The 20802-nt window shown below is 40.2% G+C and overlaps 1 protein-coding gene across 1 annotated transcript; it reads left to right on the top strand.

Moving 5' to 3' along the window:
* The first annotated feature begins 18148 nt into the window (after nucleotides 1–18148).
* On the top strand, nucleotides 18149–20452 carry nrsn1l (neurensin 1-like). Its single transcript, XM_056741778.1, has 3 exons — nucleotides 18149–18246; nucleotides 19483–19668; nucleotides 19960–20452. Exons 2-3 carry the CDS (start codon nucleotides 19492–19494, stop codon nucleotides 20380–20382), a joined length of 600 nt encoding a protein of 199 aa, XP_056597756.1. The 5' UTR covers nucleotides 18149–18246; nucleotides 19483–19491; the 3' UTR covers nucleotides 20383–20452.
* Nucleotides 20453–20802: the final 350 nt, after the last annotated feature.

Raw genomic sequence — 20802 nt, 5'->3', positions numbered from 1 at the left:
AAAGAAAGAAAGAAGAAGGATTTAAGAAAGGAAGGAGGACAGTAAGGCAGAAACAAACAAAGAAGGATGGATGGATGGATGGATGGATGGATGGAAGGAAGGAAAGATGGATGGAAGGAAGGACAGAAGGAAGGACAGAAGGAAGGCTTTCCTGTAGCTTTCCTGTAGCTCAGTGGTAAGAGCATTGCGTTAACAACGTGGGTTCGATCCCAGGGGATTGCAAATACCTATGTAAAATGTATAGGATAAAATGCAATGTGAGTCGCTTTGGATAAAAGTGCTGCCAAATGCCTAAATGTAAATGTAAATGTAAGGAAGAAAAGAAAGAAAGAAAGAAAGAAAGAAAGAGAAGGAACCAATTGATCCCTGTGTGCATAAGCATGCTTGACAACAAAAGCTCATCATTCGTTCTTATCAACTGTGGTTCACTTTACTACAAAATTTCAATACTGTACTGTACTTGCAGGAGTCACAATATAATAAAATATGCATAATCTTCAAATGATCATGCCAGAACCCAAAGAAGCCTAAACCACAAAAAACATTAATCCACACATAAGGTAGAACATTTATCCCCATATCCAGTCAGACCGAACCTCAGCTTCAGGTGATATACGACATCTAGCCTTAATATCAACCACACGACAATGAGACATTCAATGTTCCTCTAAAGATCGTTTCAGCAGGACACGTCCCTTCCCTCATTAGTGCTTTTGGAAAATAGATCACACATGTGACACACAAGGTCTATTTATCGGTCACATACCAACTGACATAAATGTCTGTTACATTGCAACAGGCTTTAATTGAATTGTGCTTGTTTTTATTGTGCTTTATGTTCCACTTAATACGCTCTAACAAGCTTTCAAATTCAATCACGCCGTTGACTCAATTTAGTGAATGCGTTGGCCCGTCCATGCACATCTGCAAGTGCAATAAGTCACCAGGCGGTGACGTATTAGCAGCCGACACTCAGGGGCATTCACAATTACTCTCCACCGCTGAACGCTTCATTAAAGCGAAAGACGTTTTATAGATGCATGTACTCAATAAATCAACACGTGTCCTGCTGCGATCTCTGGGTAGCGCATGATTGGGGTGAGGTGTAGTGATAAAAGCAATCAGAGGCCTGCAGACAATTGCCCATCATTCCCACGCTACGGGGAGTTTGACCATGTCTGCCTCAAGACTTCTGAAGTCTGTCACAGGCATTTGTGTCTGAGCTTCAGACTTGAGTATTCATGCACAGTAACAAACACACACCTCCTCACGCAGGCTGGCCTTGCGGTGAGAGCTTGTTAAGTGTAGCGCTGAATAGTTGAGAGAACCCCCTGTATGCCTTTAGCTGGCCCCTTACTGCACCAGGATTTCTGTCCTCATCTGCAGGCCAGCCGGAGACACTATACACTCCTCACACACACATAAAGTTCTGTATAGACCTCCAAACCATGTGCACATTCCCAGTTGTGCTTTCTTACAGACACAGAATACTGAATCAGGCTTGGAGCAAACACACACAATCCACACACACAACCAAACCATTGGGCCAATTCTTATTCACAAAAGCTTGGAGTTTTAGAAAGATACTGGAACTGAAAGATTTTGTGTTTTCTTCTATTAATTTGCCACTGAATGTACTGAAGCATGGTGAAAGCAGGAACTTCCTTCTGTTGCGTTACCCTGGCTGACTGCATGCAAATTTTTTTGTTGTCTTTTTGTTAAGGAATTGATCGCAAAGCTATCAAATCACTATAATATAAAAATGAAATATTCTATTGTGTGATTTTTATTATGTGAATACAGGGCTCTTGCGATTTAAATGATTGATGGATGGATGCCAATAATTACTGACAAGGTGTTTATATGACAGCAGCCAGGTTTCCATTACGGATTTGTGGAACACGTTTCATTGTTATCTAGATGTCAATGAAGACATACTGCGAAATAACTGCATTTCCATTTAAATGTCATAGTGACTGAAATGTAATTTTCCCACAATAAATTTGCGTCTGAATTCTCTCACTTGTCTACTCATTCACTTTTCCCTATGTAGCGAATGCTAAATAGTCCACCATATGGGGAAATAGTGTATGAAAATGAGTGAAAGATTCCGGACACTGACGTAATGTAACCTGGATCATACGGTACTGTCGCGGACATTCATTCTGTCCAAACCTCTTCCTCATTAGGTTTTTTGGCGGTTTGCGAAGCAGCTTTAAGGGCTCAAAATAATACATTCGAAATCGAAAAACGAACGTCTGTGACCTTATTTCGAACAAAATCTGGTCCAAACGACCATTTGTTTCACTAGTTCGCCGCAGCAAACCAAACAGAACTCTCCGGGAAAGTTTGTGTTGGCCGGTAAACACACTCGAGCCACCATTGGTCCATGGCCATTATGTAATAGGTGGGTGGGTTATGTAGCGCCACCCAGTCTGTGGGAAATAACGTGTCATTTTATTTAGCTTATGTCATGTAAACCCCGCCTCCAGAAACAAAGGGGTGTTGGATTTTTCGAAAACACTATACCGTCTCTCAACGTTTTCGTGCTTCGTTTTACCCCAAAATGCAATTCGCCTGGACTATGCCCAGCCCTTTAGATGTAAATACCGCCACCGACTGTGAAGAGAAATGTCTAGAGATATAGAGATATTTCTGTATATGTGAATCAGTATCTACTAAATCTTCATACATCACTCATTTATTTTTCTACATTTGGGCCATCATATACGAAGGAAATGTGAACAATGTGAATTCCTTGCATACTATAATTCCAAGTATTCTGCCCAAACATACCCACCATCCTAAAGAAATGAGCATGCGACAAAATATTCTATTATCGTATTGCCTTGAAAGAACACCTCATATGAGCCTAAAAACGTTTTTTTTTGCGATGTATGGGAGTTTTTTGCAAATATAGGCATGTTACCATCAGGCTTATTTTCAATTCTCTATTTCAATTTGCGCATTTTGAAGGTTAATGGAAATACAGCTAATGTGTCATTTAAGATTAACCATAAAATTTCTCTTGCTTCCTTAAGTTTAATCAAATCGGCTTTACATTTTCAACTTACTATTTTAAATTTTGTAACTTCTACTACTAAGTTCTAAATAAGTACTAAATTACTACTCAAATTTTTTGATGTTACATCAACTCCTGACTTGATCAAATTTAAAGTAATAAGTCAATTTGATTAAAAGCATAAAGTAGACAAAAAATGTTCATAGCGTAAAAAACATTCAGAATGTTTTTATAAATGGTTAATGTTAATTTATGGTACAAAAAATTGTATGAACAAACCGCTTCAGATGAGATTTATTTAGCGCAATTCCCATTCTGCCTTGCTGCTTAGCAGCTTTACAGAAATCATTAAGTAACATCGGGACCAGAATGGCAAAACGAGTTATGATTCCCATTTGTGACTGATGGTTGTACACACCCAACATTTCAGTAAAAAAGAGTTTTCCAGAGAACATTATGAGAAATTCATTCAGACCAAATGCACATTGCGGTCTAATAAGGAATGACAACCAGGGTTTGTTATTCACCGTATTGGGTTTTAAACGCATAAATGTTTCAGGATCTGCGAAAGTTCATTCACATAAAAACTGTTTATTTATTCAGTGCAAATTAATTGTGTATGCGTGGGGGGGGGGGGGGTTGTGTATGTAACATTCACTTGAAGCTGTCTAATGATACCCCTGCCTGCGCTCACATTTTTCCTTCAGTTCTTCAAATGCGTCACATCCCTGTAGTCACCTTGGACTTGTTCAACGCCGCTACATTTTCAAGCAGCAATAATATAATCTCACTCCCAGTCTTTTGAAATCTGAATCTGTTACACGCTTGGATCTCTCACTATTTCACTGTGACCTTTGAACGCTGTTCTCTGCGTGCTCTTGTCCCCACGGCTTTTCTGCAGTCCATCACATCATATGTTTGTCTTGATGGCAGAGCCTGTGTCTCATATTCCACATAGTGTTATCTGTAGTGGTCCAGTGGCATGTAAAATGCAGTGTTGGAGTGTTTGTAGAGCTTTGTCTCGGGTGCAAAAATGAAAGAATGAGTCGAGAGGAGACGGTATTGATGGTTAAATCAACCATCCTCCTGTTTCTGTATGTAATACACCAACTCTCGGGGGAGTAAATGTGTGTGTGTGCAGGTGATATATGATATATTCATATGCTTGGATTATATTATCGCTAGTGTCTTGTTCCTCAGAGTTCAGGTCCAGTGGTTTCCTACTGATAACTTGTTATATCGATCTGCTAAGGTCACGGTTAACGTGACTGTATGTGCACTAGTGCTGTGCAAATATGAGACAGTCTAATGAAAACAGAGAGCACAAAATCTAGCACCGACCTGGTGACAGCTAGATCACACAGAAATATAATGGGATGTAATTATAATGCTGGTGGATTTGTATCTGCACGGACAATCAAGCACATTTTAGTACATGTGGACGCAAATTGATTTCACGTTTCATATAAATTTATGTATATACTGATTTTGAAGTGATCTATTTTCCGTGGCTATTTTATGTAACTCAATCATTTTCATGTGCATTACTGGACAGTGGGTTGCACAGGGGTGGAACCAGGGGGGCTCCTTTTGTCCTAATGTAAACGTGCCCTTATAAAAAAAAGTTATAGTAATTATAAAAATATTAAGACACTACCTTTCTACCATAGCAACGATAGAAATAGTCTATTTATTATTATCAAACTTGCGCTTGTGGGTGGAGCAGTGGGTGGAGGTTCTTGATGGGGCTGCACATGCAACTACTCTGTGTCTCTTTAGTTACTTCAACAGCCGCAGGTAACACACTCAGAAGAAATGCATTTACCAGACTGTTTTAGCTTATGTGGCAGCGTGCGGGTTCAATTGAATGAAATTTATTGTCCCAGTTTGCTTTTTTAACCATTAGTTACTAGCAGAATCAGAAATTAATTGAGGCAAAAAACAAGATGACCAAAAATGCCCCAAATATAGGATAAATGGGCAAGACATCTCCATTTTACATTTAGTCATTTAGCAGACTCTTATATCCAAAGTGACTTACAAAGAGTTTAAGGAGCAATAAGGGATATGTCATACAGGTGCAATAATACAATAGGTGCCAATACAAAGTTACTGGTTTCAACAAAAGCTAGACCACTACCGGTATTTTTTCATTTGTCTGTCAAGTATTCCATTATTTTAAGTTGTTTATTTAATGTTTTGAGAGATGTGGTTGACCGGACCGAGTAAGGAAGAATGTTCCAACAAAAAGGAGTTATGAATGAGATTGAACGGGAATGCGATTTACTGCCCTTATGAGAAGGCCCCTATGAAAGACGCCGCTGGTTTGCTGAACGCAGGGATTTTGATGGGTGTAGGAGTGTGTATAAGTAAGCCGGTGCAGATCCAGTGATAGTTCTGTAGGTAAGATATAGTGATTTGAATCTGATACGGGCTTCAACTGGTAGCCAGTGGAGAGAGATAAAAGGGGTGTCACATGAGCCCTGTTGGAAGACGAAGCGTGCTGCTAAGCTCTGAACCAGCTGGAGTGGTTTGATAGCCTTTGTAGGAAGACCAGCAAGGAGAGCATTGCTGTAGTCCAACCTCGAGATGACCAGGGCCTGGACAAGGTATTGTGCCGCATGCTCAGTGAGATAGGGTCTAACCTTTCTAATGTTGAATAAGGCACATCGGCATGACCGCGTTGTCTTTGCAATGTGATCATTGAAGGACAGCTGTTCATCAAATATGACCCCCAGGTTCCTGTTTGTTTTGGAAGGAGTGATTGTGGTATTGTCGAGTTGGATGGAAAATCGTGTTGCACCGTGGGGTGTACCCCAAACACATTTAATCAAAATATATTAAACTGTTGTGACTAAAAAAACATTATATGCAGATTTGCAAGATTTGCGTTTTTGCTGGGTTAAGCATTACAACTAGTGACAGACAGAACGCAGTCAGTCACTGGTGAAGTAAAGTTTAAGTGCATGATTATCACAGAGTTCATCATGAACAACGGTGTCTTCAGTTTCATTGATAAAAACGGGGCGAGATTCATCTAGAGTCATTCACCGTTTTATTGACAGGGGAAGTTCTTTATCTAATATTTGCCTTTAATCGAAGGTTCATTTCTGATAATTTTTAATCCTGTTAAATTGTATGTTTTGGAAAAAATGCATCTAAGTGAACTCTCTAACATGTAACATGGTATTAATATCTTTGATTACATGATATAATACAGCCATAAAATATTGACAAAATTGAACACAAATTCAACATGATAACCCAATTGGTTCGTTCTGTTTTGTTCAGTAAAAAAACTGGGCAATATTTATTTTTAATTATATCTCCCAATTTTAGTTGGATTTTATATATAATAAATCATTATTGGACTTGTTTAGACACTGTAAAAATACACTTGTAAATGTATCCGTTACGTTAATAGTAGGCAGTGGTCTGTGCACAACACTGTCACTGGAACATTTGCATTCTTATCCCAATACCAATACAATCCTGTGATAAAATAATCTGACAGTGTTTTTAACATCTTTACACCGCTAGTCACAACATCAGAGGCCACGACCAGGAATGTTGCACATGGTCATATGATGAGTGGGCTTCACTAAGGTCCTCTAGGGTTCAGCCCACTCATTGGATTTGGAGGAAAGGTCTCCACAGATTCAACTTTTGATCCACTTGATAGTTAATCAAAATATTTGGGGGGGTAAATGTAAATAGATGTTTATGTCATGTGCACAATGCACACATCACCACACCCTCGTACCCACTGGGTGATTTCCACTTAACCCCAGCGTGACCCTTGCTGAATTATTTAGTCCGGAGCAATTATGACAGGCCCTATGATGACAACGCTGCTCTTTCAAACCTATGATAAGTGGCGAGACTTACGGTCACTTTACAATCACGTTGATCCTGTATGAAAAGGTTAGCTGGATGGATGTGCTTTCTAGATGGAAATGTCACTGTGGGAGGTTTGACCACCCTCCCCGAGGCTCGTGTCCAACCCTTTAAACAGTTCACGAGTGGCGCTTGTGTATGGAGAAATGGACCATCAGTGGTTTAAAAACCTTTGAAATGACAGGCCCGGGGCGCGAGCGTAGTGGGGGTTGATTGGTGATGCTGTTTGTGCAGTGTGTGTGTTTGTGTGGACGCAATTAGAATGATGTCAAGTGGTCACCGCTAAGTGTTGTGGGCTCCGGCATCTTCAGTGGGACATTCCTGGAGGGTTTTTCCTCTAGATTTCGTCAATTCACGGGGTCGGATAAACGCAGGTTTTATTTCTGCCGGGAAGAGTGATGAAGCCAATTGGAATGACATTGTTTGGACAGATAAAACTTCCTTTTGAAAAACGAACGGACTGTGATGTTCTGCTTTACTTTTATGTTTTGGTTTCTTTGAGGTGGTTTAAGACAATAAGCTCTCAGCCCCGGTGTGAGGGTGAAAGATAGCCCATTACCTCACTCTGTTTTCATATAAACTGTTCACATACAGTGCGTCCATGTGAACACACATACACGTTAAGCAGAAGTGCCCGCGGAGCTCAGATTAGCTTAAAGCAGTAAAGTGCCTCTCCGCTCCTAATGGGCTATAAATCAGTGTAGTCGCAAGGCTGTTTACTGCAGCAGTGTCCTGCTCCTTCACTTTACAGGCCGTGATGGAAAAAACATTTAAATAAACACAGGACCCATTACATCTGAATCACTGCCACCTCAGCATAGGGAGTCAAAACAAGCCAGCACACAGGGCCAAGATTGTAACCAGTTACTCCTGGATTTTATTATTCTGAGAGAATTCGAGCCTCAGACGGGTCTCGAGACTGAGCAGTCAAGCATTCGTATTAATCTTGTGCAAATGGGATATGGGAAGGGATCACAATCGCAGGGGATGTTTGGATTTGTTTTTATTAGTTTAACAATGAGATGATGTTCGGTGGAAAGACATATCGGGTCTCAGATGCATGTTTATGGATTCCTTGCATTGCACAGAGACAGTTTACCTGAAAAAAAACATTCATCGAGACATTCGTATGGCGCCAATCTCATCATACGAATGATCGTACCTTGATAAGTGTGGCGGGTGAAATCGGTCGCAATTTACATATCATGGCACTATAAATTCAGGGTTTAGATGCCTCGCCCCTAGATTTTGCGACATGGAGAAATGTAATCTGGCCAAAAAGATGAAACTTTTCGCATTTAGAAATGAAAGTTTAACCTGGACAAGCGGAATCTAAGCAAGTGAAAAACAGTTTGGAAAGAGATCGCTGTGGTTACATTACTTTGGTTGTAACTTTAAGTTACATTAATGTGTTAATGTAAAAACAAATGTAGATTTGCAGCGCAATTCTAGAATTATGTTTAAATGTAAATGTTTTTATACAGTTTTCTTAATTTAGGTGAATAAAAAATGGTCTGTGGAGGAGGAGACACATGCATGTTTTTTAAGCAGGATAAAGGTTTTAAATGTAATGCTGCTAACCTTGCATTTCAGGCTGCTTAAATAAAGCACACACACATTTATGTTTTCTTCATTTATTTTTTTCTCTTTCAGATCTGTCAGAAGCAGGACAAGCGGTTTTCAGCCCCGACAAACCGGCCTGGAACCTGCCACACAAAGCCATGCAACCTCGAGCTCTGACCCAGAGGTCGTTGAGGAGAGACCCCCCCACATATGATTGTAAAGTGCTTTGGGTGTACAGCAATACACAATAAAGCGCTATATAAATGCCTCATTCATTCATTCATTCATTTAGTGTGCATCGAACATCGCACAAATAAAAAAAACATTAAATCATGCGTTTTCATTAGAATGCATATTTGTCGAACAAAGAAGCTATCATCTTGCAAATGGGTAAACTAACCCATTGCATATCAATATATTGATGAGGCATATTGTAGTTTCTAAAATGTTTGACTTTTAATTGTGCATTTTAATTGTCGTAAATTATCTTAGAAGTAGCCTAAAATATCCTTAAAGATTTGTACGCCAAAGCACCCGTTAACCTTGTAATTTCAAACAATTAAATGATCATATAATAAATAATTAAAAACACTTTATTAATGTAATGAAAAAAAGAAAATCCATCGGAATCTATTTTTACATTTTTTATAATAGATGAAAAAAAAAGAATCTTTTTATTTGCCATTAATTCCTTTTCAGTTATCGAAAGGGTAAAGCGTACACAGACCTTTCTCAAAACTTGCATACACGAACTGAGACCTGCCGTGAGATTTGATCGTAGCAACCGCTCACGTCCATATTGATAAATGCTACATTTTGCGTCGAAACGATCGTACGCCTAGTTTTCGGTCGTACACTCGTTTCATAAATGAGGCCCATTGACTCTATAACGTAATTATCTTATGTAATAAGTTTTGTAGGTATCATAATGGTATGCACATACATACAAGTTATTTTTACTGTATTAACCAGCCTGGTCTAATAGGAATTTTACCTTCTTTTTTAACTTTACCACCAAAGGTTTTCACTGTGACGATTGGTCAGATGTCAACATTTGGTAGTTGCAATACCCATTTGAAGTCTTTCTTGAAGTTTGTAAGTGATTTGTCCATCTATAACGGAATAGACCCACAATATAGACAATGTGTCAATAACAATATAGACACAGATCCGGTTTCAGGCAGATTTTCAACAACTTCTTGATCATTGCCCTGATGTTGGAAATGAGAATTTTTAATGTTTTAACTATTTCCTTTAAGCTATTTTCTATTTTGTGTATCCCAACAATCTTTTGTTGCACATCCTAACCATCCTTGGTTTTATCCATTCTGATGAAATATTAAGGAGATTTTGCAGTTGTTACCTAAAATTTATTTTACGGTGAAACAAGAACTCATGCCTGGTCAACATCTTGTTTTTTAGTCACCTTGGTGTGCGTAGAAAATGTAAATATCAAAGGGAATATACTTGAGATAAATTTTACTCGTTAGAATTTCAAGGGGGGAGGGGCTAATAAATGTGGCCAGAGTGTAATACAAAAAAACATTTATTTCATAATATGATATTCCCCCCACTTTCAGTTGTTTTACTTCAATGAAACATTAGATATTTGTGTTTTTTTTTAAATAGAAGATCAAAAGGAGAAACAACGCGCGTTTCTTTTTACAGCAGTTTTTATTTACCAAGTGGGCTAATATTTGTCTCCTCAACTTTGTCACATCCATAATGCATAGATTTTTCCCTCTTTTTTAAAATAGAAAACCCGTAGACAGATTTCTGATGTCTGGACTTCATCATCAGGGGTTTAGTAAAATAAAACAGATGATTCATTATTGGTAATAATTACACTGTCTGATGATTTAGACTGAAGTTTTGACTGAAAATGTCACATCCATAACAGTGGAATCAATTTTACAAGGTGGCGTCAATCATATATGAATTTGTATGTTTTGAGTTGTGTACAAATATGCATGATTACTAGAAAATCATGAAGCCTCACCTCTATACCTAACTATGAATGACACAAATTTACAAATAATATTGTACAAATTCATAAAATTAGCACCATGTTAAACAGTGAAGAGCTGCCAAGGGATTGTGTGGCAGTTGACCTGAAAGACCTTCAATATACACAAAACTTTTGTGAGAATATCCCATCTTAATATCATCCCTCTGTAAGATAACTCACACTGCAACAGATTCACACAAAATGTTGTAAACAGTGCAGTGACAATATATGTCCTGTGTGGTGTGCCAGCTCACAGCTTGAATCTTTCTATCTAGAAAGACGGTGAGATCAAAACACGCATCTCTCTCTCTTTCTCCCATTTTTCCTTCCACAATAGTGGCAAGCAGTCAAGGAGAGAGCAGGAACTTCGTCCAGACGTGCTTTACATCTTGCTCCCGGCGGGAGAACGCTCTGACAATCTGACACTTGTAAATCCAACGCATCATTTGTATTAATGTAAGACGGCGTAATCCTGTCTCTCTGCATTAACAAGCAGTTTCAGACGCAGGCGTGATGAAATTCTTCACGAAAACTTTTTCCCCGCCTTATGTTACATTTCGTGCTGAATTTCGCTAATTGTTTTGCACCGCCAGTATGGAAATATTGAACGTTTCTTGGCAAAATTGTCCCTTCTAATATATGCTCTGTGAGTTTCCTCTCCTTTGCTGGTCTAATTAGCGCCAATGGAGGTGTTGTCAGCCCACCTCCATCTCCGCAGATTGCGGCAGCTGTTTTAATTCCAGCGAGAGCGATGCTAAATTTCATTAAGACCCAAAGCCTCCTCATTACATGCAGACAGGTGCAGGAAGTGCTGCGGATTTGCACCGCACTGAGTGAAGGCCCTCCTATGTATCTCTCGTAATGTTTTATCGATGCTGCGGCATCACGCCTTTCGTCCTCCCGGTGTTTGAGACTTTGTTTTTATAAAATGCACGGGTCCAAAATGACGCAGGAGAAAAGGTCGGCGGTGACCGGAAGAATAATCCGCACTGGGGCCGAGGCAGCGGTCCTTCAGGAAGGTGGACAGGTACTTTTGCTCATTGGGGAAATGGAGCCATGTTATGCCAGGCATGGATGTGCAGGTAATTAAGATTGTGCTGGAGTCTTGTCATTGACATTACCCAGTGCTGTAGCCTATGTCCATTACTCATAGTAAAGCTCATTACAGAGAGTAGAGGACTCTGCTTCTTCTTATCACTGCATTTCAGCCTCTATGTATGGAAACGGAGATAATTAACTCAACAGTCCTTCCATCTTTCAGCAGGAAATATGGACTGATATAAAAAGAACCGGGTCCATGGAATGCTGTCATTTAATGAGTCGCCATGGCAGTTATATACGTGAACATATAGCTCATGATGTTCCATTTTCAAGGATGACTGTCTGGCCCCGCTGAAAAGACCAGCTTAGGGTAGAATACATTTTTGTGCTGGTTCAAGTTGGTTTATGGTTGTTTGGTGAGGTTCATGTTCATGGTCTTTTGGGCTAAGCTGGTTTATTATGCGACTCTAGCGGGTCCTGATTGACAAACAATAGATGGGTTGTGTTAACCCATGGTTAGTTGGACGAACTCAACAACTGTTTAAATGAACAGCTTTCTTGATTTTAGCAAGTTAGAGATGTTCATGGGTCAACGGCATGGTTGACGCTTGGACAAATTTTTTACTAGACCAGTAAGATTTGAGGGATAAATTTACAGTCCATCTGATGCTTACGACCAGGGTTTGGTGCTGCTTATACACCGTTGTTAATCTCCTATCATTTCCATGTGCTTTTTGGGTGAGGGTTTAGAGTGGGTATAGGCTTTTTCTACCAAAAGAATCATGTATGTTTCCCCAACGTATCCAACATTTCCTGGTTGACAAAACCGGTTTGAGCATAAATGAGCCTAGAACATGTTCATATTAGGGCCAATAATGGATAAAACAACCCAGCAAAGATTTGTCCATATTTGACCCAACCATGGGTTGAACCCAACTTTTTTTTTACTGTAAACCAACATCCAAACATCACACATACAGTACATCAGCAGAGACGAAGGACACAAAATGTATGGGAGACCAAATGGGCTCGCCACACGCTCTCCAAAAGTGGAAAACGTTAAGCTGAGGTTATGGACAGGAGTGGGCAGGTGCCCAATAAAAGTGAATTTACACATCTGTATTCGGTACAGTGAAGGACTCGGCACAAAGATGCCCTGTTCTGGGGTTGCCCATAAATTGGGGCTCTATGAATAGCTAGCTGTGAAAAACTATCGGGGCTCTTTCTCCAGAGGGGAGAGTCTGAAAGCTATTTCCCCCCTTAACCCAGCTGATTTGTGGGACGCCACTACCCAATGTTGACGCAGACCTCACCTCTCTTTTTTTCCAGCCGTGGCGACTCCAGGAGGGAATATCGTGCCACTTTATCACATCTTTCCCACAGAGGCTGGAAACTCAGGGCGTGTGTGTTGGATAAGGACTGTTCTGCTTCCATCCACACTGGGTTAGATTAGACACGCTGTCATCGTTCTACCAACACGAAAACATAGTGTATCCTACAGATGAGCTGAGGATGGTCATCACAGGATTAAATGTGAAAGACGTGGAGGTAAGACACTCATGAAGAATCACGGGTGAGGAGGGTGCGAAGGACTTTTTTCCACCGAGGGCCTGGAAAAGGGCTTTTGGAGCAGCAGTCCTAACACTGTGATGGGTATGTAGACCACATCAGGTAGAAGTTTTAGTACATTTAAATATTTATTGATGGGAAAGTGCCTTGACTAAGCACCTCCAATTATCCCCGGCCGACGGGCCCGCAGCACAGTGGGACCCTCTGAATGTTTTATTACAGACTGATGCATTAAGCAGCAAGGGTGTTTGTCATTACCGGCACACGGTGACCACAACAGGGCCTGGGCCTCAACGGAGAACTGCTGAAGCCCACATCTGCTGAAGCACACTCATCAATGCCACATCTGCAGCCCGTCCAGCGTTCACCTCCTGCTGAATGCATCTTTGTTGAAAGTCAGACGTTTTCTGAGTAATGAACACCACAGCGATCCCGGCCATAATGATCCTTAATATGGATTTACAGGTTCAAGAACTCAACCGGAATTTGCAGCATTTGGAGTTTTTACCGCTCTGAAATGCAGCAGACCAATGCAGGCACCTGCACGTCAGGCATCCCAGCATCCCTTGCCGTCGCTCCCGAGCCCAATACATCTGACACAAATATGTTTTTTCGCCACACGTTTTGACATTTTCTCGGGAATGATAAAAAATGAATGATAACCTCAATAGTCTTTTACATCTGCGTGAAGATCAATACGGTGGGCGAGTAGGTTAGGGGGTCTCCAGAGGTTGGAGAGAGGGAAGCGCGGTTGGGGGGGGCCTGTACGAGATCCGCCGGGTTCTCTAAGTACCATGTTTAATTGGAGGCCCGGACCGGGGCTGGCAGATGGGGTGCTGAGAAGGGCTGTCAGCGCAGAGTGGTACGGCAGGGCGGTAGCAACGCTGGAGCTCCTCGCCCGGGAGCCCCATACATTATTGATCGCTCCTGAGATAAAAGAGGATGCTATGCCGTGCACCCTGCTTCTCGAGGAGGAAAATGAAAAGGAGACGGGGAGAGAGGGAGAGATGCGCCGGCTTCCAGCACAGTGTCGAGGAAGAAAAGCGAGACCTTGAGAGTTTGATTCTTTTCCTTTAACAGCGTTAAAGTATCAAAGTATTCATTATTCATTGGTTGGTTCATCAGAAACAGGTATTCTTTTTAAATGCAGCATCTTTTTGAGTACTATAAAAGTATAGTAATTCTCGGAAGGAACTGCAAATGTTGTGGCGTTACATGAAATAACTGAATAACTAAGAACATCGAGCATACTCCTCAGCGCAGATAAATGTGCACGTCACACTACACCGACTTATGATAAAATGTAAATATTCATTTAGGTCAAATTGACCTTACAGCCTATCAACCAAGGCAAATGGCACAACCCCTTCTCTCTTCCCCGGAGAAGTGTGAACAGCGATCGCTGGCACGGGTCATGTCTCAGTCAAAACACTGATGTGATGGAGAGACAATGATGCCCTGCTACAGGACAGTGGATGCTTGGCCTCCGCTGCTGTTACCCGGGACCCAGGGGGCCCCCGCATCCATGAAGCCCATGGAAGCAGCAGATGTCGGGGCTGCTGTGTCGCAGCACCCCCCTCTCCTGCCCTGCGGCTGTGTGCAGAGCGAGCAATGTGTATAGGACATTGGGACAGATGGCGGGGGGGTAAGGATAGGGCTGAAAAGAGGATGCGAGCGGTCCGCGGTGCCAACACTGGATTCATAGGCATGTATGACATGTTTACCTCTGTGGATTGAAGCCCACAAATGTGCCCTTTAATGGTGATGAGTTTTACACCCCTGGACTGTTAATGTGGAGCTGTACACAGCTGACGGTTAAAGGAATAGTTTGTCAATGACAATTCTCTCATATTTTTATCACCTTCATGACCTTTCAGACGTACACAGATGCTTATCTGTAAAACACAACTAAAGAAAAGATTTGAAAGGGATAGTTCACCAAAAAGTAGAAATCCTGTCATCATTTACTTACCTTCGAGTTGTTACAAATGTGTATACGTGTACTTTTTCTAATGTACACAGAGAAAGATATTTGAAAGAATGCTTATTTCCTACTACCATAGTAGGAAAGTTACTAAAAAAGTTGTTCTGTTGAACACAAAAGAAGATTATTTGAAGAATGTAGAACAGCAAACAGTTTTAGACCAACATTGTAATGTTTCCTACTATGTGAGTCAATGGGTCCAAGAACTGTTTGGTTGCAAGCATTCGTCCAAATATCTTTTTCTGTGTTCAACCAAACAAAGAAATTGACACCGGTTTGGATCAACTAATTCATGACAGAATTACCATTTTTGGCCAAACTATCCCTTTAACAAGTCCTAAATTGTTGAAGTTCGAAAAAGCAAAAACATTCAGCATGAAAGTAATCCAAACCTCTCTAGTGGAGCGCTTTCTCAACAGATAAAATAGTTTATATTGACTAAAAAGCATCCGCTCTCTGTACCTATCAACATCAAAACACCACAAACATTTTTTCACATATATTCCAGAAGAGATTTAGCTGCAAAAACGCAATATCTATCCACCCCTCATTCATTGAGGACTAACTGTACCTCGCAGACAAAGCAAATCTGAAAGCTTCCCAATGAAACGAGCTGTGTCTGTCTGGGATTATATCGCCATCTAGTGTTCAGGCAATGTACCTAAACGAAAACAACCAGTCAATACATCACCATAAATTACAAACAGCTTCTCTCGGAGACGAATCTCCATCTCTCCGAATGTAGGCCACGGTGTCTGTAAGAGAGTCAGAAAATGACAGAAAACAATATCCTTATGCAACCAGAATACTGAAGGATTATTCAGCTCCCAAAAATGAAACAAAACAACAACATCTCGGCAATAACCTTAAATCACACCATTCTTCCCTTTATCTTTTTTTTATGGTGCAACACATACAAACCTTCAGATTGCACACCGCCGAAATCCAAACCCACGACAGAGATTACAGGCCACAGGCAACACTTTACCTCAGCCCTGATATAGGTTTAGATTTAAAAAGCATGTATTATTCATCGCAACGCCTCATTGTTTGACCATTAAGATGATGTAACATCTCCATTTTGGCACACAGACGATCTGTCTGGGACATCACGAGACGCGTTTTTTGACTTTTTGAACTCTGTTGGCTTCTCCGCTTGGCGCAAGGCGTTTAAGCGCGTCGTATATCACGGGTGAGAGGGAAACGGTGGCATTGCCATTGATAGCGTTTACGCATCGCCGCCTCACCGACATAATGAGCACATTATCTGCGCGCGCTCTAGGACTGATGCTCGCCACCGCGGCTTAAATATTCACATGTGTATGAAAAACAGGTACGAGACAACTGGTGAAGAGGGACCGGAAAACCACTGTATACGTGTACGTTAATTGATCTGGTCATTTTAAGTTAGCTGTCTGGCAGAAGTGCGCAGATTCATATGTACCTCGTTTATTTATTATTATTACAGTACTTGAAGTAGCATTTTATTTAGCTAAAATTTCCTGTAATATATTCCGCTTGAACTGGTTTATGGAAACCTTGAACTCGTATTACAATGTAAATCATTCACACAGCTTTTGGAAAACGAACCACGGTTTTTTTTCAAACGCGTGAGTGTTATTCACGTGTTTTTGTTAAATTGATGATGTGACTGATTGATGCCATAGAATAACCATTTCGTCTGACTGGTTCCATAAAGAACATATAACGTGTAAAGAACCCTTCTATCACAGAGGTTCTTAGTAGTGGGAAAGGGTTCTTCGTAATATAAAAAATAAGAAGATATGTTTTTTGGGGGAACCAAAAAGGGTGCTTCATTGGCTTCGCTGTGAAGTTATCTTTTTTAGAATGTGTGGTTATTTGTCTTTTTTCCAACCAACAGAAAACAAACACCTAATGACACCATCAACACGCTAATTTATTTACACAGAGCCAATGACTAAAACTTAAGCTGTCATTCAACTTCTGTCATTTTGCTTCAGCACCATGGACAGGTCAGACCGGTCAACAAAGACAAAAGTGTCTCTTGAAGAAATTCAGCCTTGATTTGATTATCAATCGGTATAAGACACTTAAAATATGCTTTTCATATTTGCAGTGGCCCTTTGTCATAAAAACATTGAAGGTTTAGTGGCAAATTGCTTAATTTCTCTCACTACAAGCCCTGCATATATCAGTCAATGCCTCAATTGCTTGTGTAACCATGGAAAAACACTTCTTGACTGGAGGAATTATTGAAACATGTCATGAGGACATACCATCTTCTAAGCATTCCTAATCACAAAACATATCCCAAGGTTAACTGTAATGAATAGTCCTTAGAGTTTGTGGAATTTCAACACAAATGCAATTTCCATCAGTCAGAGCCTTATTACTGATGCACAACCTTGAACACGGCTCCTTAAATTGCAGCACTGCTTTTCTAACAAAAGCTCTCAGAGCACTTGAGGGATTTTTATCCCATCTCTTATTATGTTTCTTAGTTATGGCAAGATAAGCTTAAGGGAGGCAAAGGCAACCAATTATATTTGCTTGATTATTCAAAGCTTTTGAAAGCTTTCATAATTTTGAATAGGTGTTCCTGGCATGTCCTGTGCTTTTGCAAGTAAACAGTGAAGTGGAGCTTTTAAGTGTTTTAGTGAGCATGAGCATTAGTTTAGGGAATGCGTTTATAATCCGTTGAAAATGCCTAACATACATGGCAGGAAAGTCACAGACTCCTTTTGATGTGGATCTATAGCTACATAATTCTTTACATGATCAATAGGATATTAATAGGTGTTAAGTGACTATATTCGCACTCTCTTTGTTTTAGAAGAAAATAGACCATACCTGGATATTACAATAATACATTGAACTTATTGAACAGTCTTCTGAGACACTAAAACAACCTCGCTGTAAATGTGTAAATGCATTTGTAATATATTTTAAAGAATTTACTATATTTAGAACAATATCCATCCTTAACTCTGAATTTCGGACGTATTTATCATATGAAAAAACTGTCACACATCCATATATGTTTGCCATAGCCTTTAGGTAGTCATGCGCGCATGCGTATTGCGCGCAATGGAGTACATTGTAAACTTCGGTTGATACAGACAACGCGCAGGTGATGGGATGCACATAAAGACGCAAAAGGGACGGATTTCTGAATATTCGGTAGTAATCTGTTTTACCTCTTTTATATTAAAACAATGAGAAACGTTATGCCGCGTAATGCCGCGTAATAATCAATCTATGACGATGGATTTGATATGAGGGATGCCATTTAAATGAGTTTTAATGAGCGACGTATCTGTAATATACTGTGCCTAAAGCGCTTTATGTACTGTTGGCATTGTGATTTATATAATTACACAAACGCGTAAAATCGCCTTTATTGACTTTGCATTTATTGACATGTTTATTGCTGTCAATGAAGCATCGCCGTCGCCGGAATGTCAGCATCTCTGGATGCGCTTGATGTAATCGCAGTAAATTTAACACAGATTCCGTGCTACACTATTGGCATAAAAGTGTACTTAGAACGATGTGTTTGGATCTTTACACTTAAATAATATAAGTCAATGAATGTCACGTCGCATCGTTTGGTTTCTGCTGCCGGAGTAATTGCATGCGTTGAGTCATTATCATAAACACTTTCTAATAGATGGTTTGGCTGCATTTTCGTAGTGTTAATGTGTTCATGTTAAAGTGTTGCAGATAATGTATGTGAATTAATATTTGCCTAATACATGTACACATTGGTCAAATTCCCTGGCTGGATGGAGAACCAGTCAATCAAATAAATGACTGACCAATCTGCATATACTCATTCTCTATTTTAAGCATCTTGTTCATTATTGTAATGTTCCTGTTTCAGATAATGAACCATTTTCTTGTCTCCTGGGTAATCTGAATATGTAGGACTTGATTAAGCGTAATTCTAGACCAAATAAACGTTTTTAATTCAAAGCTAATGGGGTTGAGAGACAAAAAAAAGGTAACATAGACTTAAGTGAAGATCATCATTAGATCATACTATGGGGAAAGACATTAAATTCATATCATGTACTGTAGAACAATTTACCTTCAATTTACACTTTTGTGTGTACTGTAGTGTATATAGTATAATGTATGTGCAGTGCCAACAGTATGAGAAATAGAGAGATTCATCAGTGTGTGGTGTGCCTAAGCAACAGTTGGTATCTGTGCAGATGATAAACTGAGGAAATATTGAACAAAAATAATGCACTGATATTTTTAATATCAGTCAACATTGCATTTTTTTCGAATGCACAACAAAAAGCACGTAAGAGGCAATTTATTGAATTCCAACTGAAAACTGCTGCAATCAAATATGCTTTTCCGTGTAATAGTGAGACTGTAGGTCATAATGTGTGCTTACGATCACAGGTCTGAAAGATGGCTACCTGCTCTGAATTTTGTGGGTCTGGTCACATGGTCGACTCAAGCTGCCGTGTTTTCGGAGTGCGTTCCTATTTGCATCACTTTTATCAGGAGTGCACAGCCTCAATGAGGGATCAGCAGGAAAACCAGAGCCAGAGATCATCCCTGCCGTGGAGTCTAAATCTTTGGAAGGTATCAGACCGATCCGACGTTGTGATGAATTGTGACATCCGAATGAATGTCTTCATTCAAATTGTTTCGTTTTCACACTAGTTGAAATACAACTTGGCTTTCACATCAAACTTTGCCTCCAGCGGACGCTTTTGCATTAAAGTTTGTAAAATCAAAAGTTGTTAATCACTACTTCATCAGTAGCAGTCTACTTTTGGATTGTGCTCATGTCAGCCATCACATGAAACCACAACATCAAAACCTCTAATTTGAAAAATAATAAAGAGTATTATTGCTCTGTCTTACTCTTAGGTCACACTTGCACTTGGTGCTTTGCTCCTGACCGTGGGGCTGGTGGTCATGACGGTGGGCTACGCCATCCCGACTCGCATCGAGGCTTTTGGTGAGGGAGAGCTGCTGTTCGTGGACCGGCAGGCCATGCGATACAACCGCTCTCTGCATGTATGCGTGCTGGTTGGGACAGGGCTTCTCACGCTGGGTGGAGTTCTGATGGCAGGTGGAATCCTGATGTCTAGCATGTCCACGCCTCCGACACCCACAAAACAGGACGATTCCAGTCCACAGTCATCCAGGGGAGAATCCAAAATGGGATGCAGAATCCTAAGTGCAATGAAAAGCCCAGCAGACCCCGTGACGAAGCCTCCAAGTCCAGCTTTGAGTGACGGAGGAATTTCTCCTCTTGCTAGAGATGATAAAGTTCAGAAGAGCTTGTAAAGCGTGAATGACAATGCCTGTTTAAGTGTGATGTACTGTACAAACGCTCCTTGTTTATTTCAATAAAAATGTCGAGAGTGTAATATTTGTGTAGAATACTTGATGACATCCTTAAACTGGCAAATCTACTGTTTTATTCTCTTCAAACGGATACAAAGAAGAATGAATAATGGCACTTAACTAAATTTGGCATTTTGAATGATAAGTGTTTGCAAGGCTGCATAAAAGTGTCACGTAAAATGTGTTCTCGCATGTAAAAACCAAAGTCTCATACCCTAAGAATGAGACAAGCATCAAAGTTTGATTTGAGCCATTATGATTTCAGTCTTTCAATGAATGTTAAAGATATCAAGATTGTATTTTCAAGGAATGTTCTTTATGTTATGTTGGATGGTTTTATGTAGAAAACAGCAAGTCAAT

This window comes from Triplophysa dalaica, chromosome 25, assembly GCF_015846415.1.
Source record: "Triplophysa dalaica isolate WHDGS20190420 chromosome 25, ASM1584641v1, whole genome shotgun sequence".
NCBI classification, from domain to species: Eukaryota; Metazoa; Chordata; class Actinopteri; order Cypriniformes; family Nemacheilidae; genus Triplophysa; species Triplophysa dalaica.
Note: the sequence above shows the minus strand (reverse complement) of the source record. Positions and strands in the feature narration are given on the sequence as shown.

Coding starts and splice junctions, on each gene's coding strand:
- nrsn1l (XM_056741778.1), top strand. CDS start 19,492: ATGGCTACCTGCTCTGAATTTTGTGGGTCTGGTCACATGGTCGACTCA. Junction 19,669..19,959: donor GGAGTCTAAATCTTTGGAAG/GTATCAGACCGA, acceptor TCTTACTCTTAG/GTCACACTTGCACTTGGTGC.